This window comes from Micromys minutus (assembly GCF_963924665.1).
Source record: "Micromys minutus genome assembly, chromosome: 27".
NCBI classification, from domain to species: Eukaryota; Metazoa; Chordata; class Mammalia; order Rodentia; family Muridae; genus Micromys; species Micromys minutus.
In genome coordinates this window covers 35,393,585-35,413,434 of record NC_137962.1, presented here as the reverse complement: position 1 = coordinate 35,413,434, position 19,850 = coordinate 35,393,585, and the positions used below count along the sequence as shown (strand labels likewise).

Genomic DNA, 19,850 nt, shown 5'->3' with positions numbered 1-19,850 from the left:
ATCCCTTAGCTTCTCTTTCCTGGTTTTTTCCTCCTGTCTTCCACAAATGACTTTCTAAGGCCACTTCTGAGTTCATCAATTCCATAAAGCCTCTTGACCCCCAGGTTATCCTCCAGGCCACAATGATTTTGCAGAGCCGCCCCAAGCTAGCCCAGATCAATGCCCTAACACACCTAATTTATCTTTTCAAGTAAGGAAGAGCCCATATGCTGTTTTGCTCAGCTTGTTTGAGGTGAAGAAAGGGAGATTGAATTTCCATTTCTAGTCAAAGAATTGCAACTTCTGAGAAGTCCCACACATCACCAAACAGCCATGGATTTGTCCCTGGGGGAGTGAATGTAACCCTAAACCCTGGACCACAGAGTGCCACGCTTTAGAAACTGCCATGCTGTTCCTCTGAGGATTTGTCGTCATCAAGTCTTTTCTTTCAAGTGTTCAGACTATAGTCAGGAGCCAAGGGGTTGCACCCTGGAGAGACTCTGGGGTAGCAGTTCAATGCCACTGTGGTTGCTGCGGCCGATGGTCAACGGTGTGGCTGCAGGAAGGGACCCGGGGGCCATAGAGCTGGTCTCGAGGGTGCAGCCAGAAGATTGAAAAAATTTCCTCTTGGTCTGCTTTACAACTGGTGTGTGTGTGTGTGTGTGTGTGTGTGTGTGTGTGTGTGTGTATGTATATGTGTGTGTGTGTGTGCATGTTTGTATGTGTGCACATGCATGAGCTGCCACACACACGTGAAGGCCTCTGTCCCCCATTGTAAACTTGAGGCAAAGCTAAGGCTCCTGAGCTTAGTCTCTTATCTCAGGCCCCACTACCAAGCCATACAGTTATAATCTTTGTTGTATTTAAAAGTTACAACTTAAAACTCACCACAAACAGACATAATGATTTTCACCCCAAGCTGTATTTTTCTAAATCAAGGAGAATGTGGGCCCAAGAGGCATGAATTTGCAATAGGCACGTGATGCACTAGGTTCCCAGCCACTCCCATCTCGTGAGTGTGGTTCAGACTCAAGGTTGGAAGCTGCTCCCCAGCCTCTGTGGCCTCTGCCTGGCTGCCCTGGCAACTTTGGCTGTAGATGGTTATCCCACCAACCTATGTACCTCTCAAGCATAGGCTGGAGATACTCATTCCGAGCCCATGCAAACTCAGTCATAGGCCCAGGGTCCAGCTGGGGTGGCCTAGCATAGCTTCTGTGATTCAGGACTCTAGGCCTTGCTTATCTGCCTTCCTGCAGGTCTCTACCTGAACCAAGTCTGCTCCAGAGAGGGCTGCCAGTCACAAGCTTTCCAGCGCGCCTCCCTAGGTGTGGGTATGGGAGCCACATGTGCCAAGTTCAGAGAAAGCCTGCTTGTTTCCCGCTAGGAAGAATTTCAGTCATTCCTGGAAGTCCTGGTTTGCACATGCCTGATGCCCGCCATCGCAGGCTGCCCGCCAGCTCGAAGCTAATCTGATCTGACCCATCCAAATCTAATTATGCTCCGCAAGCTTGGGCTGAGTGTCTCCTTAGCGCTAGGCCAGGCGGGGTGCCATGGGGAGGCAAGGCACTTAGCTGCCGCATCGATTGGCAGGCCCAGAAGGAACTAGCACATGCGATGAGTAACCTACCTCATGCCTGAGCCTCAGCTTCAGCTGATGGACAGAATTAGAAGGCCATGGGTCTTGCTTCCAAGGCAGGACAACTGCATACAAAGCTGTCCTTGGACCTCAACATGGTCAAGAGGAAGCCATGGAAAGCCGTGACCAGAGGGGTGAATCGCACATGTCAGGGGACCTCTGCATGCCTTAGAGGGACAGGGTTCCAAGCCAGGAACCAGGGAAAAGCTGTCACAGAACCCTGAGAGGGATGAAGAAGCAGTTGGGAGAGTGGAATCTCATTTGAGACATCTTTTATAGGCTCTTCCTCGAGCTGTGGCTCTCAGCCTGTGGGTTGTGACCCCCTTGGGGGCTGTATATCAGACATTTACATTAGGATTCATAAAAGTAGCAAAACTATAGTTACAAAGTAGCAACAAAGTAATTCTAGAAAGGGTTGCAGTATTAGGAAGGCTGAGAACCACTGTCCTATTGTTCTCTCTGTAACGGGATGCACTAACCGAAGCCCCCACTATACTGCATTTGCTCTTCACAAAGTCTGAGAAGGGGGCACGCTCACTTTACAAACCACCGGTGGAAGTGGGTCAGTGTGGTGGGAGACGTGTCTGGCCTCTTTCCATTGCCTTCCCTGGATCCTTTGAGAGGCCCCATGGTGGTTTCCTACCAGGGCCTCTTCCCATAGGCCAGCTGTCAGGCTAGGAGATGACCCCCCTGTGTAGAGATATGATGGTGCCCTGCCTGCCATACCAGTCAGTGTGCCTGTCACATCCCCTCAACACAGGTCTGGCACCTTTGTCCCTGTTAGAGTTGGAATATGTGCTTCCCAAGGGTCATTGCTATGGCAACTTCATCAATAATATCGCTTTCTCAGTTCTTGTCCCTCAAACACAGAGGAAAACAATGGCCTTGCCCCACCCCCTCCCCCACTCCCCCTCCGATCTGGAAGGATCTGCTCTCCCTTTGCTTCCTCAACAGAAAGTAAAAGCACCAAGAAAGAGGCTGGGACCTTAGGGGCTTCCACAGCCCAGAACTACCCCAGCCTATCAGCGAAAAGGAAGCTTAGCTATGGACTTGGAAGAGATCCCAGAGAAGCCAGGTCAAGGGAGAGCAGGGCTGATCTGGGGAAGAGAGGATGATGAGGACCCCTGGGGTGCCTGCCTGGGGGGGGTCATACTTTGTGACAACCTACAGATATGTCATCTTGTCAGCTCCCCAGGCCAACCTCAGAGGGATGTAAGCTGGGGCACCAAATGCCCTTCTGAGACAGGAACATTCCCTAACAGGTATAACAGTATCTGTCCCTGGAGTGTGGGTCACACGAAGCTTTCACAGAAGAGATGTGTGTGGGAAAGTTGTTCTCACCTGTAGCCCTTCAGCCTGCTTTTGGATAAATCTAGATTTAGAGGAGCCCTGGCAATTGCTGCCCAGACTCCCAGCGTCCCATGAGACCAGAGAGTCACTGCTGGGAAGAACACCTACCCAGACCTCTTGCGGACCTCCTTAAGTGAGCATCGTGGTGGCTGAGTGCTTGGAAAAGCGCAGCTCCAGCAGCACAGATGCTGTGGCTCACGAGAGGTAGGGCCACTTGCCCCAGGTCTCCAGGGGCCACTCTAATGCTTGCTCACTTCTTGGTCCCCAGTCGGCAGCATCTATGGTCCCTAGAGAGACTCCACCCTCGCCTTCCTCATCTCCTTGACTCTCTTTCATCTAAAACATACAGGGAGAAGAGATTTTTTTTCCTCTCTGGGCCTCTCAGGGCCTTGGATCCCAACTGGGTGTGTCATATGGAGCAGAGGCTGGCTTATTATCCCTTCTGCCTGTGACGCACTCTGCTCCTCCTAATGGACCCTGTGCCTCTCCACCAGAGCCTAAAAAAGACAGCTCGGGGGTCCTTTGGGGGGTTGGTCTGCCCCCCTCAGCGATCGCTGCCTGCTGAGAGTGTGGATGGTCAGCTCCTGGCATGCTGGATGAGACAGGGGAAGGGCTTGCTTTCTAGAGAATTCAGTACCCCAGATGTGCCTTGGTCTGTCTGGTCACCGGGACTCCAAGGACCCGCACTCTTCACATAGAGTGGGGGAGGGCAGATCCCAGGTGTTCGCAGACACATGTGTGCAGATGTGTGCAGTTACCAATGGGGATCTGTGGTAGAGGTAGGTGATGTGAGCCCATCCCTCACCTCGGCCTTCAGTAGTGTGTTCTTACGACCTGCTCAGCTTCCTACCCGTGAACCTGGAAACCTCAGAGCTCTTTTCCCTTCAGAGTACTAGAGGGTGTGAAAACTAGAGCCTTTGGGGCAGCCTCCCTGACAGCCCCTCTGTGAGATGCGGGCCCACCCTTTCTTCCTCCTAACCTCTTGAAGTTTCTCGGGCCGGTCACTAGGTGTCAGCACAACCAAGTTGAGGCCTCTCCAAGAACCAGGAGGCAGTTTTGGAGAAGGTCTGGCTGGGAGATTGGACTAAGATGGTCTGGCCTTAAGCCCAGTGGGCCACACTCACTCACCCTCTCCGGCAGACAGCCACATGGCACACCCAGTTAGACTGGACTTCAGATAGATAGAGGTATGGATCATATTTACATGTAAAATAGTAAGCCTCCTGTGGTAACCCATCCCTTCCAACCGAATCTCTAATGGAAATCACATGGACAGGTTGTCCCATGTCACCCCTTAGTTGGCCCCAGACCTGACGCAGAAGGATCCCAGACCACTATCTGTGATCTCCTTCTTTTGCATGGCAGCTGTGATCTACCAAACCCTGAGAGGACAGCAGGCCTTAAACCACCTGGAGAGCCTCTCCGTACCCCAAAGTTCAGATCATGGGCTACTCTTACCAGTTAGTCTAATCTTAAGGTGGTACTTACTAAATCTAGGTATAAACGCAGAGCTGGGCTGGGCTGGGCTGGGTGGAATGGGATGGGGCAGGGTTGATGTGTGGGAAGTAAATGTTGGATGTCCCTGTGTGGCCTCCCGAGGCTGTGCTCTGTTCAGCACAACAAACAGGAAAGCACTTTATAAATCAAAGCCACACACAGCCCAGACATCTGAAAAGGCTCTCAAGGGAGCAATGGTCAGACTAGACAGGGAGCTCCAGACAGAAGGGGCAGTGAGCAGTGTGAGGAGACAGGGACATGCAGTGGCGGGGGTGGGGGTGGGAGGCTGCTGTGACAAGGACAGGTTGGGGAGATCAAGTTAGGACCCTGTGGGGAAGGCCAAGTGAGGGCTGACAAGGTCACAGGTTGGGCACATGAAGGCTCAGGAAGAGGGCAGTACGCATGGCAACACTGGGGTTCTCTGTGCCTCAGGGGCCCAGGCTGCACACCCATCTGCCTATACGTTTGTTCAGGCCTATAGTCAAGTGGTCAGACCAGAGTTTTAGAACCAGCCTCTGCTAATTTTCTTTTCTTTTTTCTTAATTAATTAATTAATTAATTAAATAGAACCAAATAATTATTTTGGTTCAGTGGGAGAGTCTTTAATGTCAAGAAAAGCATGGCAGAAATCAGTTGGAGCAGGGTGATACCAGATTAAATTTCACCCCACAAAAACAGAGAGAACAAACTAGGAATGATGTGAAATTATTAATTCTCAAAACCCACCCAAAAGCAACATATTTCATAGCAAGGCTGCATATCTTACACAGAGAGTACTACCAACAGGAGATCAAATGTTCACATATAAGCTTGCATGGACATTTTTTATTCAAGCTTTCATGCTGAGTTACAGTATAAAACCAAGCAATTAAAATGTAAGAGAAACAGTAAGAATACAGCCTCTGCTAATTTTCTATGGCCAGAACGCTCTACATACCGCCCATGGGATAAGGGTACCCAATACTTAGATTATACTCGGGAGCCATCAAAATCCAGGCACAATGCCAGGCCCAGTGATGCTCAGCTGTGACACTCATGGCTCTATATGATGCTGGTGACATGGTACTGTGGAGCCCAGAGAAGGGCACGTCCCTAGGGATGTGACCTAGGCACACAACCTCATTCTCATCTCCACGAAGAGTTCTGACACGTGCTTCACTTTCACAGCAAGAAAACGAGGTTCAAGGACTCATTGGTGAGAAGCCACCTGAGTTCAGGTGGCCTGTCTCTTGTCTTGATACCCTCAGTACTGTGCCTCATCTCCCACCCTTCACCATCCCTTCCCGAGGACACCAGAGCCATACAGCCTTTTGGAAAGATCCCCTGCCGGCGTTGAAAAGTCAGCCCCGTGGTGCCCTCGGCGCCAGCTTGAGGCCAGGCCAGGAGAAATACGCGAAGCTGGCTTACCAGCCAAAGGAGTTGTTTATGGGGTGGGAGGCTCATAAAAAATAATGGGATGGATTTATTGTCTCCGCCTTGAGGGCCATTCCAGACCGCACAGGACCAGGCCAGACCTCTTCCAGTAGCACCATAAATTTCCACGCTAAGTGGCAGGGATGTCCACCCTCCCGCCCACCTGGTCTGTAGCAGATGAGAAAGTTCAAGGAGACTGCGACCCTACGTGGCCTGCCCCAGCTCCCAGAGCCAGTGAAAGAAGGCCTTTAAACAGAGCAGGGATGACCCTGGCCCTGCAGGAACTACAATGGGACTCCTAGAGCACAGGCCTGGCTCGCTTCCCAAGATGTGAAAACCATATCTGGGAAACCGACAAGAGCCCTATAGCTGTGAACACTCACAGGATGCTATGGCTTGGTTGGGAACGCCTATGTGGGACAGACAAGGCTCTGTCTGGGGCTTGTTTATCAGAATCTGGAAGTGAGGAGGAGTTGGCTATGGTACCAGAAACTCAGCCTTCCCCATCTTTAAGTGCCTCCCCCCCCCCACTCCCATAGTACAGCATGGAAAGGGAAGCCATGTTCCCTCAGGGGTCATGGCAACCCTTATCCGAGGCACTTCACAGGATGGCTGTGAGCATCAGGATAACCCCCAGTGGGAAGTCACTGTAAAGCTAAGGGAACTACCTGGAGGTAGGTTTGGCTGATGCAGGGTTGGGGAGGGTCAGTGACCAGTCAGCATTCAGGACAAGGTCAAGTGAAAGCTAGAGAGGCTGAGTTAAAGACAGAAAGGAAGAATGTAGGGCCAGCCTAGGGAAAGGCAGCCCTGGATAGTTTTGGGGTATTAGCTCAGAGGCTTCCTGTGGCAATTCCTAACCCAAACTCCTAGACTCCAAACCCCTCAGCCCCCAGCCAGGCCCGACTGCACTTGGGCTTGGGCAGTAGGCTCAGTTCCCAGAAGCAGGTGAGCTTGGCTTTTCCCACTGCTCTGACCATGGCCATCTCAAGTAGGTATGCCAGGCAGAGGGCCTTGCTTTCATGTCTCAGGAGTCTAATTATTATTGGTTGGAAGGAAATGTTTCATTCCTACCCTAGTATTCAGGAAGCACGTGACGCTAATGCAGAACCCCTAGAGCAACCATAGAAAAAGTGTATCCTTTCTGAATGATTGGACTGGAGGGGCTCAGGGGTGAGATATGGAATGTTCTAGAGCCTAGTCCTTCAATTCCATAGCTTTCAGAACAGAACCGAGTTACTCCTGAGTGATTATAACAAGAAGGGATTGGAACAACACACGATCTTCTTTGCTATGGACAGACTGAGTTTGCAAATGTGTGGGGAACCTTCCTCCCCTTTCATTCAGACAGAGGCCGGGCCTGCATCAGCCACTCAGGAGAGGGAGGGGAGAGTGCTCTGGACAAGCCGTTCTCGAAGAACGTTAATCACGTGCCAGATTCTGAGCAGGACTTGGCATTTTCAGCTATTAAAAGTGTAGGAAATTGGCCGTCATGTATAAGGCCCTGGACCATATCTGAAAGAAAGAATTAGACTCTCTTTTCTCTCAGTCCCACTGACTCCCAAAGTTTCTAGGCTGTAAAAGAACAAAGCTTTGCCTTGTTCAGAGACACCCGCCACTGAAATATTCAGCACCTGAGTGACTGAGTAACAGGGCAGTCTGAAGTGTAAACCTGAGGTAGACAGGCTCTCTGCAGAGATCTTTCTCACGTCTGCCTCAGACATCCTCACAGGCTCTCCTCAGCCGCTCCCCCATCACCTTCCGAAGCAGTATCCTGATACTTCCCAGTCACCCACCTGTCACCTCTCCCTCAGCCACCTTTCTGTTACTTCTCCCTCAGTCTTTCCTCTACCACCTTCCCTTCAGCCACTAACCTGTTATCTTCCTCTTAAACATCCTCACATTTCCCTCAGACATTTTCTTGTCACTTTCTTCTCTTGTATTGTCACCTCCTCACTAGTCTCCTGTCACCGTCTCCTCACCTATCCCGCCATGTCTCTACAATGTCTGCCACCTTCCTGTCAGCCATGGTCTTCTCTTCTCTTTTGTCTCCTCTCCCATTGGCCATCTTCTTGTCATTTTCCCCATTAGTCACCTTGTCACGTTCTCCTCAGCCATTCTGCCATTTCCTCCTCAGACACCTTCTGTCACTTCCTCAGCCATCTTCCTGTTACCTTTTCCTCAGCCATTTTCCTGTCACCTTCCCCTCAGCCATCTTCCTGTCATCTTCTCCTCAGCCATCTTCCTGTCACCTTCCCCTCAGCCATCTTCCTGTCATGTTCCCCTTCACCACCCCCTGCCATGCTTTTTCTGTCACCTTCCCATTAGCATTACTCCTGTCACCTTCCTGTCAGGCACCCTGTCACACCCCCTCGACAGTCACTTCCATTTTGCCTTTCCCTTGGCCACCTACTTCCTCTCAACTACCTGCCTGCCACCCTCCCCCAAGCCATCCTGTTCCACACTCATGTACCTATGGATGGCTGGGAGTATGGCCCAACTCCCCACTTGCCTCATCTCCATGTTCTACCCAAGATGGCTAACGACCTTTGTGATCAAATGTGGCTCCTACATCCACTTCTCAAGGCCAAGTGAGCAAAAAATTCCAAAGTCTTGTCAAACACAATTTTCTTGTCTCTCTTGCTTCTGGCAGTTTAGAGAGTGGCTTTAGGCTCGTGGGGCCACCCTCTCATAAAGGCCATGAAACCTTCAGTAGGGATATAAAAGAGCATGGAATGGTGAAGGAACAGGTTGGACAATGGAGCTGCTGCTGTTGGACCCAACAGGGTGGAAGGGGGTGGAAGGCTCTGGGGGAAGAGAGGCAGTGAACTCACAGCCTAGGTGAGGCTGGGAGCAACTCAAAGGCAGTCATGCAAACAAAGTCTCAGGCCTAGGATGGGCTGAGAGCAAGCCCCTCGAGTGAGACTGTGTGGTGCACACAGTAGACACTGGTACCCCCTCTGCCAGGCTCTGGTCCCCTTGATCAGATGGCACCAGAGGACGGTGATATCTGAGGACCCTCCTTGATGCTCTTTCTGAAAAATGACTGAGAAACCTGTGTAACGTGCTGGCCAGAAGTTGTTTTTCAGGCTGTTGGTCTATGGCCAGATGACCCTGCTAACCCTTGTTACTCTTTCCCACCACAAACTCCTGTTCTCCCTCATCTTCTTCCAAACCCCACTAGCCCTGCAGAATCCTACCATGTCACGCTGGCCCTTGGTCCATGCATGACGGCTTATCCCTTTCCTAGTTAGCTGCCAGCTTTCAGAGGCTTCTCCAGCCTTGCTCCACAGGTCCCTGTCTCAGACTAACTTTGGGACCCTCCATTTGACTAACCTACTGGTCCCTCAGATCAATTCCTTTGGATATGTGCCAGTCAAACAACATCTCACACCCAGGTCTCCACACATCTGAGTACCACAGCCCCAACACCAACTGCTAGCATGTTAGGTAAAGAAGTTAGTCCTCTCTTTAGATCCCCATTGCTTCCTCCCCAAAAGAGAAGTGGGAAGCTGTTTAAACATGATGGGGAAGCCTAGGAGGTAGTCAGGACTTGAACTCAGATCCCCTTGGTTCTAGTCTTGTTACTACTCCAAAGAGTCAGGAACCCTGGAATTTTCATGACTCTGTGCCATGGGAGTGGCTAGTGTCCATGTTTTAAGGCTCAAAGACAACACTGGTGGTACTGTCTCAAGGCTAAGGTTCAGCGAAGCATCCCTGGAGACCATACGTCTCAGTTTCCCTGGATGACCCAGTGGATATCACTGTTCTGCTACAATTACTAAGAGCGATTCCTTTCACTCTCAGAAAAAGGAAGGCTTGGATGTTAAAGTCAGAGTCCTTCTGAGCCATCCTTCGGCCCCATTAGAGCCAGGCAGAGAGTACAGTTGTTTAAATGCAAATTCTTCTTTTACTACATGTGTTGCCTATAGACACATATCACAACATATAAGTGGAGGTCAAAGGCCAACTTTTGGGGAGTCTGTTCTCTCTTTCCCCCATGTGCATCCCAGGAGTCTGTCTCGGGTCACCAGACTTTGTGGTGGGAACTTTTACTTGCTGAGATATCTTACTGGCTCCAAATGCAAATTCTAGACCATGGTGTTGGTGTGACTCAACCAAAAGGCACAAAACCACACATACAAGCTGTGCCAATGTTGACTTCCTGGCTTGAGATTGTCCTCTAATGATTGTCTTTGGGGAAAACTGGATGAACAGCACATTTGACCTCTCTCTTAGACTTAGTTTTCTTCTTGTTGTTTGTTTTTAGCTTTTGCAAATCTGGAATTATTCCAAAACAAAAAGCTATTAATATTTGGTCTTCAGTTATATTGGGGGTATTTAATATTCCAAAGTTTCAGATAAAATAAACTGATCCCCAAATGCTTCCGGTGTGGCTTACTAAGTACAATAGCCAAGTGTAATTTAACCCAAGGTCGTTTGTCATGCAACCGGACCCTCTGAGATACAATGGTATCCGGAAACTATGAGCATGGCAAACGGCAAATCCAGAGCTATGGCACCTCCTAAACAATCTGAGAGCCACTCAGCCTCTGACCTGGACTCCGAAGTGACTTCTGACCTTTAGAGCCAGACCTGCCACAGATCAGTGGCCTGTGACAGGCAGCAGTAGTATGTCATCCAGAGACACGAGTTCACTTGATGCTCAGAGGTTTGGAGACTTTCAGCTTGGGAACAAATAGCGACCCATAGTTTCAGTCTCTAGTGGGGGCAGCTGTCTGTATAACTGAGTTCATGGCAAAAACTGTACGGGAAAGTGAGGCAGGTTAGCTCAGGCCAAGGGGGAGGGAAAGGTTTTGAGATAGTTTATTTGGAGGCACAATGGGCACCTGTACCTGGCAGGTAGTATCAGGTGGGAAGGGGTGTCTGCTAACCCAGGACTCCCGAATCTTATCAACCTGGGCCAGTCACTGCCGTGGACTTCTGGAAGTTTCTCACTGCCTGTTCTCTGCACCAGCCAGGAGTCAGGAGGCCACGCCCTGACTGGCGGATTCTCTCAGCGACCACTGCACACTTGTGCAAGTTTCCTGACTCTCTAGTGTCCAAACTGGAAACGGTTCTACGTGAGGACGCAGATGTAAATGGGGAAGTGCTTAGGAGCACACGGTGAGCACACAGCCCAGGCGTGCAGCGTCATAAGCCCAGCCCCGCGAACTCAGCAAATGGAAAGATCTTCCAAAGTGCCAATATCGCTCTTGAACCGTGTGGACATGTGTCCCTGAGTCCTAGGGGAGTGACGTGGAGGGAGGACAGTAGGGTTATCTGCATCCACTTACACATGTGGAGAAGACCCTCAGCTAGATGTAGAAAGGTTTTAGGTCAGTTCCATGCTCATGGGTCAATAATGGACCCTGACCTGTGAATGGGTCTGACGTAGATCCCAGGGAAAGCAAGACATGGCTGGTCTGTCTGTGGTGTGACCCCACTCCCACTCCGAGCCTTTGGCTGCATAGGACCTGCAGGTGTAACTCTCTGAATCTACCTGTCCACCCATGCCCAGCACAGACTGCACCTCCTCCACATTCACAGCAATGACCTGAGGACGCACCAACAATGGCTGCCCACCCCACCCACCACCGCCAGGGCAACCTAGCCCTGTTCATACCTGCCTCCTTTCCTCCTGCTCCATCTCTTCCAAAGGCTTGAGTTTGCCCCGAAACAGAGCTGTGAGGAAGAGTGCCGCTGCTCCTAATAACTCTCTCCCTGTCACAAGCGTGGAGAATGAAAACTCCAGAGGGCCTTGGGAGCCAGGTATACTAGGGTACAGCTGTGTTGCCAGCCAATCTGTAGGCCAGTCTGTCATTGAAGCCTGTAAGTGTGAGGCAAACCTGAAGAACGTAGCAGAGAGCCAGCACAAACTAAATAAAAGGGTGGCCTGGGGCTAGGCTTGGCTATGTGCAGCTCCTGAGACCTCCCCCTCCTCTGCCGTGAGCCTGAGTTGCTTCCTATATTTAGGGGAGGGGGTGTTTCTTCACACTGTGTTGTCTCCAGCCTCACAGCGGGTCTCTAGTGAGGCTCTAAGCACTGTCTTGAGGTAGGTACACAGACCTTTGGCCACTAGGGGTGGCCCAGATGACGATGTTCATGACCACACTAATGTACTTCATGACACCGTGGTTACAGTGGCTGCTCCATTGGTCACCCCCGAGAAAAGCAAAACTTCAGAATCCCCAAGGCGTTTGTCTTAGCTTAAAGTCACAGAAGAATTCACAGTAAATCTTGTTTTAGACTGAAGAAAACAACAAAACAAAACAAAAAAAACACAAGGCCTAAGATCTGAAGGCACCAGGCTTGTGAACAAGGAATTGAATCAGTAAGTGGGGAAGATGAGAGCCTTTCTTCACACCACTGAGTCTGTGTCCTTCAGAGGCTCTTCCAGATCCAGCCAGCATTGGTTAGACTGAAGGAACAACCTCTCCCCTGAGAAGAAGGGAAAGTCACCCAGGAGGCCATATCTTCTTGGGATACTTCAAGGATAGAAAAGGCAATGGTAGAAGAGGTAGAGAGTCCAAGGTGTTAGGCCAGGTGCGTGGCCCAGTGTGTGGCTGACCTAGTGCAGCAAAGGCTGGGCTGAGTCTGGAGTGACCCTTGGGCTGGGGCCAGAGGAGACATTGTTGGCATCTGGGCCAGAAGCTGAGCAGAGGGTTCAGGGTATCAAAGCCAGTACCAGCAAGTGTTAAGTAGAAGGACTAGCCAAATTTCAGCAGTCCCCACGTCTCCTCCCATCCAGTACAGCCTGAGCTGTGGCCCCATTGTCCAGTCAAGTCATGCCAGAGTTCCCTCCACCAGAAGGAATTAACTGTCTACATACTGTCTACATGCCACCTCTCACCCTCTCCTGGGCAGATTTTACACTTGGATGCTTTAAAGTACTTTCCCTGAGGGCTGAGACTTTTTTTTTAATAGCCAAAGGACCTAAAGAGGCAGAGTGACAGCAGAGGCCCCAGGGGATCTGAAGCCAAGAACCTAATACTTTCAGTCCAGCCTGGGCCCGATCCATGAGCCTCAGGCCAGGGTTTATGCTGGCACCTGAGAAGCCAGGCTACTCAGAAGGGCTGAGTTGTGTGGCCTTGTTTCTGGGCCAGGAGCCCAGACTGACCTTGGCCTACCCCTCTCACAGATCTAATCAAAACCAGTCTGTACTTTGGGTGGGTAGGGGGAGCCCAGAGATCCGGAGGGAAATTAGCCAGTCAGGTAACATGAGGAATCTAATTTGCCAAAGCCTCTGGATCCATCTGCCTTCCCAGGAGCCACAGAATCAGAGGTCACGTTGGGAGGCATGAATTTCTAATCAGGCTCTGATTTTGAGCTATAGGCCTCACCACCATGGCTGGCATCATAGTGGGCACTTAGGACAAACACAGACTGTACCTACTTACAAGGTAGGTTACCTGCCTGCCCAGAACCCTGTGTCCTATCTTCTCCCAGGCATTGTGCTGTGTAACCCTCTGGCTGTCAAGCCAAGACAGTGCCACTGTTTCCCCTACAAGATGGCTTCAGGAAGTTCCCCCATGAGTTTTTGGATTGGTTTCATGGTCCAGATTTTTAAAAACCCGGAGATTCTACTTAAAATTCCCAATAAGCAAAGGGACCATCTTTTGGTCACATGCTAGTTAGTCAACGTATCTGGGGGTTGAAGTGCTACTGTATTTTGGCCAAATCTGCATTCCTAGTTTTGTAAAAATCCGGGGAGAGCTTTTGGGTGGGACAGATTATGTGTCCAAGGCTATAGCCAGTACCAGCCGGTACACGATTCTCTCCCTTCCAGTCTCTAGAGTTCCCACGCTCTCCTAGAAATCATCTACAGTCACCCCCTTCCCAGAGAACTGCTTCAGGCTTCTGCAGGGCTTGCTTTCATGGCTTGAGCTCACACCTTGTTTCCACACGGAGGCATTCAGCGCTGGCCACTCTCCCACCACCTGAACAATGTTACAGAGAGCACATCTGCTCCCCTGACCTCGCTTCCTCCCTCCTCAGAGGTGTCTATGGTGGTGCTCAGGCCTGTGCCTGGCAGCGATTCTTTACCCTCCCCTGGGCTGTTACATGCTCTGCCCCCCAGCCCATCTCCTGTGGCTAAGACAGAAACCTGTGACCTCTCAGCCCAGCAGATGCTGAGAAGGCGAAGGGCCAGGCACAATGGTTCTCTTGTACCCTGCCCTCTGCCCTCTCTCACCTTAGAGGTATAAACTTCACCACAGCCCACCTGAGGCGCTCTCCAAAGCTGGGAACTGAATGCATTCGCTTGAAAAGCCCCTGGAGTGTGACCCAAAGCTGCTCTGAGAGATTCCCCCATCATAAGCAGGACCTAGGGCTTGTCACGTGCATTTCCTTTTGTGTCTCATGAACCTGCTTCTTATGATCCTTGTGGAGTCTGGTCCTTGTTTACATTATAGGCACCCATCTTGGACAGTTCTGTCCGGTGTCAGAACTCGAACACTACAGCTCGGAGGTTATCAGGAGCAAGGTGAACATCTATCTGTCTGAGGCCACCTGTTTGGTGGCTCCAGTGTGTGGAGCAAGCATCCAGCAAACACCTTCATGTCCTTCAGCGGACACTCTAACGACAGGGGTTAGTGCACCTGACTGTCTATAAGGAAATTGCCAAAACAAACCCAGAAAATCTAAGAATCTACTAGAATACTTCTAGTTTTCTGCCCCAACATAATTTTAAAAAACATTTTTTTTTTTGCCTCTTATTTTCTCAGCAATTTGCCTCTCAGTTTTCTAGCAGGAACTACACAGGGTTCCAGAATTCCACTTCTCAACCTCTAGTACCCAGTGGGTCATACCAGGTTTTCCTTCTAGCTTCAGACGCTCTGCTGACCCAAATCCATGTTCCCTGTCCTGTGAATGAGGAAGCTAAGGCTCAGAGCTTGCTGAAGTCCCAGAAAGGGATGGAGGCTCTGGGTTCACACCTGGGCTCTGCTGTGTCTTTCATTCTCAAACCTTCTGTTTTCCCCTTTCTTGTCAAAGCTCAGTCCTGGAGGAGGGACAGTATTCTTTCAAACTTCCTCACAGCTCCAGCCTTGACTATTTAGACCAGCCTGGCCCCAGACGCCTTGGTTTTCCGTGTTATCTCACCAGGCCCCTCTGCAGTGGTTCAAGGTCCTGCCCTGGGACCAGGGCCTTGCATAGCAACTGATGGTGCCTTTTGCTATTTACTTGGCCCATGTTCCATATATGTGTTGGCTTCTGACCAGCTCTACCCCACCTCAAAGCTCTGATTTCATAGACTCAAGCTTCCACAAACGTCAGCATCAGACCATTAGTGACCCAGCACCAAGAACTTTCACCTACTAGGCTTGGCTCATGACTAGCTCTACCCCTAGCCCTCTCAGCTTTAGCCTGCTCGGTCACTTTAACTTATCAGGTCTCTATGGACAATAGACTCTCAGTTGAGGTCCCTCAGCAAGCTGGTGACCCAGGAACATCAGCTCTGCTGTTAGAAGCGCATGGAGACATAAGGTGACACCAGCCTTTTTTTTTTTTTTTTTTTTTTTAAGAGGTCTAGAGAACATAGGGTCCCAGCCTTCCTGGCCATAGCCAGTCTCCAACAAAGAGGAAGCCATTTTTGGTCATATTTACCACATGTGGATCCACTACATACAAACAGGGGAAATACCAACAGCTGGCAGAGGGAAGGCTCTAGAAAGATCTAGAAATATATATATATATAAACAAAGAACCAACATTAGTAACACAAAATAGCCACTAAGGTCACCACTAACTCCCCCAACCCTTAGGCCCTTGGAATCAATATTTAGAGCACCTCGTGTTTGCACAAGGTTGGAAGGCATGCCCGGTCCATGCAGGCTGTGCTTACCATTGGAGCGGTGTATGCAGGTGTGTTGGTTGTCACTGAGAAAAAAGCCGCTGTGGCACTGGCACTCATAGCTGCCCATGGTGTTGACACAGATCTGCTGGCAGCCACCGTTGTTGTCTTGGCATTCGTCTACATCTTCAAGGAGAGGGAGAGAAGGGGAGAAGAGATGTCACACCCAGAGCTAGCGGGTGGAAGACACAATCCATATCTCCATCAGTGAATGAAGGGTCTCCACCCCATGGTGCCATACAATAGAGATACTGCATGGATAGACTCCATGGCATGATGCTATGCCATCACTGAATGGGGCATCCCATAGCACCATGCTACGGAGATACTGGCTGGCAGTACACCAGAGGTATTTTATAGTACTCCCTAGGCATACTGCATGGTATCCCTTCACAAGCAAACCACAGAAGTAATCAGTTACAAGGGCTAGAGGGCTGTGGCTGCTCTCTGTGCTCCTAACATAGTTCTAAGCATCTTTCCCATGTTAACTTTCGTTCTGCACGAACACTGTCAGACTCAGATCTGAGTTAGATTACAGATGAGGTATCTGAATCCCATGTGCAAGGGAAAGTGGCTGGGCAGACTTTAGACCCCTCGACTTGATGCCCAAGCCCAGCCTCTCTTCTAATACTACCGGACTCAGGAGGACAGCGCAGACTGAAGAGTCTCCCCACCATGCCTAACTTGGATTAGCCACAGCTCACCGCTCTGTTATTTCAACCTTCCTCGACTTAGAGCTGGAAGCAGGAGACCTGAGAGGGAAGGCTGGAGGCCAGGGTAGCTTGCACCACCCTGAAGGTCTCAGCCTGGCAGATTGATTTCAAAAGCCTGAAGGGTGGGGGAAGATTTGAAAAGCCCCTGACCTCTGGCTGCCAGGACTGCCGGGGAAGGCTGCCAAGAGGGCTTTCCCACTCAGCGGGAGGCATGGGCTCAGGGCCCGACACTCACTTCTGACCCGAGGCTGCAGGCACAAAGGGTGTGCCTGGCTGAAAGGGCCTTTATGGAGCTCTGGTCCCGAGCAGAACAGCATGTTTCAATTACCAGAGTCTTAAGCCCCTACTCTGTCGGTTTGTTTAATGAAAGAAGGGCTTCTTAAACCTTAATGTCCCATGGCTGTATTGTCATTCCAAATAGACAAATACATAAAACCACAAAGCAATATGTATGTGGAGCTACTGGCTGTGTCCAGCCAATCTCCAGCCTCCAACACACACACACACACACACACACACACACACACACACACTCACACACACACACACACACTTCCTTTTCATGCATACGTACACATACACTTTGGCACCGAAAATTTCCTCTGCTTCTTAACAGGAACATCTTTTGCCACTGAGACCTAAAGGATGTGGGAAGGTAGAGGCAGCCGAGGACCTGCTCTGGACTGGGGACAGCTTGGCTCTGCAGCGCTGTCAGCTGGGTCCTATTTAGCCTCGAGGACTGCAGACCACTTAACCACCCAGGAGACCTCGGCTGCCTTTGAGGCCCACAGCGTGGAGCATCATTATTCTCTGGCAAGCTCAAATGTCAGCCGTGTGGCTGTCAGAGGAGGGAAACAGAGCTCTCAGTTCTAAAGGCCACATGTAAAGGTGGCTCTTGCTGAGAGGAGCGGCAGCATCAGAGGCTGACCTGGGAGGCCAGCGAGAGGGGACGGGCATTATTAATTCTCTGAATCCCCTTCTCCAGGGTCTTGTTGATGGGTCCCTGCTGGCCCAGCCCTACCAGCACCTTAGGGCACCCCAAAGTGCATGGAGCTGCCACCTCTCCTTCGTGCTGCAGGAGCGGTCTCTGCCTCCAGACTGTGGCTCTGCGCTGGGCACTGTCAGAACTTACTGTGGATCAAGGGGCCTCACAAGAACCTCGGAAGCTCATGGGGTGTGTTACCAACTGCACTTCATTCCTAGGACTCGACTCGGACACTCAGGGAGCTGAAGTGACCTGGGTGACCCTCCTGGTGGATCCATCACAGTGAAGGCAGAACTCCAAAGAAAGCCTGCAGCCACCTTGCTAGGCTGGCTGTACCACAAATGCATTCAGACTAGTTATGAAGAACTGGCTCCCTCCCGAGCTTGAGTCTGGAATCAACTTAAGCACACACTCCTAAGACTTACAGGACATGGTCCATGAACAGTGTGGGTGGACGAGGACTGTTTCTCTGATGAATCCTATCTCTGGCTCAACAGCCTGGTGGAGAGAGATGAGGTAGACACCTGTGCCTGGGTCTTAGCACATAGCTGACCATGAGCCCAGGCCTTGGGATATAGCCAAGCCCTCTGCCATTTATTTCTGCCTTCTTCTCCTGGCTCTGAGGCTCCTGGCCTCTCCGGTCCAGGCAAAGTCTCCACTGCAAGTCAAACAAAGCAGCTATGGACCCTCTGATGGTGGCTGCCTTGGCCTGGATGTCCTATCTGCAGTTGTCTGGCCTGGCCCAGCTTTGCACCTCACCGAAAGCAAGGAACCAAGGCAGTTGACATAAGGCATCCACAGGCCCTCAGTGATCTGGCAGGGTGGCTGTGCTGTTGGGACAGGACTGTTTATACTAACTGGGAACAATGACTCGCCAACACTGATGAATAATTTGAAACAAATGCAAGGCCATGTAAACATGTCTTTCCCTTGCTCCCAAATGATAAAACCCCAAGATTAAGCAGGCAGGAAGAGAGAGCTGTCCTTCCACACCCTTCTCAACAGTGTCCAGACAGGGCCCCACATCCTCCCCAAGTAGGATAGAAAGTCCTGGGGACCCTGAGTCCCTATACAGCCTAAGACTACACTTACAACTTCTTACATAGACACTTTACATCTCAAGCTTTGTGACAGGATTCCTGGTGGCTGGAGACTGGTCAGCTGGTGCAGTTGGGATCAGTCGAAGTCTGCCTTTCACTCAGGACGATAGGGTTCACCTGGCAGAGCGCCACGGGGACACAACCCCTTGGTTGTCTCTTGGAGTTAATCAGAACACTGTGACCCAGCACAGGGTACATCCTACTACGAGAGAGGTGCCTTCATGTCCAGAAGGGAGTCAACACCAGGCATTGGGTTCCCTGAGATCTGCTCTGCCTTTCCCTTGGCACAGGTTAGTGCTGGGCCTTGTCTCCAGGAAGTGCCAGAACTGCAGACTGTTCTCTAGGAAGAAGCTCTTTGGAGTACTAGGGTACAGGCAGGCTTTTTCCTCTTTCTATGGAATCATGATTGTCTTCACTGATGGACTGTGTGTTTGGTCCTATGGGGAGTTCCCCTTCTCACTGTCCCCCAAGTCATAGTCAACATGATGCCTTGTCATTTACATATAAGGATCTCCAATGCTAGCTCCAGCCCCAGTTCAGACAATGCTCATTAGATCCACCCAGGAGCCTCCCCCGACATCCCCCATCCCCCAAACCCCAGCACTGAGTCTGGTCCTTATCATCTCTGACTCTCAGAAGAGAACAGAGAAGGAAAGAGACTTTCTCAAAGCCCCAGGGAGGCAGAGTGCTCTCCTGTTAGTGACAACCTAGTCAGGGATTCACAGGGCAGAAAGCAATTTCCCCCTTCCTCATCTCTTTCTCTTTCCTTGTCTTTCTCTGCTTTAGTACTTTCTTCCGGGTTCCCAGCCCTGGAGGCTTTACCTCTCCACTTCTTCCCTTTGCCTAGACCACATGTCCAGCTGTGCCACACCTGCCTCAAGTGGAAATAGGCCTTTATCTCTTTCACAGCCTGCTGGGGCTGCTGGCAGAGAAGGAAGCCATACCTGCAGTCTAGGAAGGGCTTACTGGGGGTAATATTACAGCTCACTTTCAGAAGGAGGCTAACTGCTGCTGCAGAATGCTGTCTTGGATCACCAGGCATCCAGAGGGACTTTGCCCGGCTTTCCAGGAGCCCGTTTCTTCCAGTATCAGAATGTACCCCACTCATATACACATATCCTTCTCCAGGAATAATAGGTTCATCTTCTCAGATCCATGCCCTTGTCCTTCTGCATCCTCAGACACTAAGTACTAAGACACTAAGAATGAATGTAATTTGGGAATTTAGACCAGGAAACAGGGACAGGAAGCTTCCTGGAGGAGGTGATGTGGATGCCTGGCTTTAAGTACAGGGAGATACATGACCTGAAGCTAGAGGATTGACAGA

At 50.7% G+C, this 19,850-nt stretch overlaps 1 protein-coding gene across 3 annotated transcripts in view; it reads right to left on the bottom strand.

Annotated features, from left to right (window-relative positions):
- SCUBE1 (signal peptide, CUB domain and EGF like domain containing 1) overlaps positions 1-19,850 on the bottom strand; it is a gene marked incomplete at its 5' end in the record, with an annotated part of 110,271 nt that overhangs the window by 50,060 nt on the left and 40,361 nt on the right. For all 3 annotated transcript variants that reach the window (XM_080939247.1, XM_080939248.1, XM_080939249.1), the window contains one exon: positions 15,717-15,851. In XM_080939247.1, the coding sequence (XP_080795373.1) occupies positions 15,717-15,851 (135 nt within the window). The remainder of the gene's footprint in view (positions 1-15,716; positions 15,852-19,850) is intronic.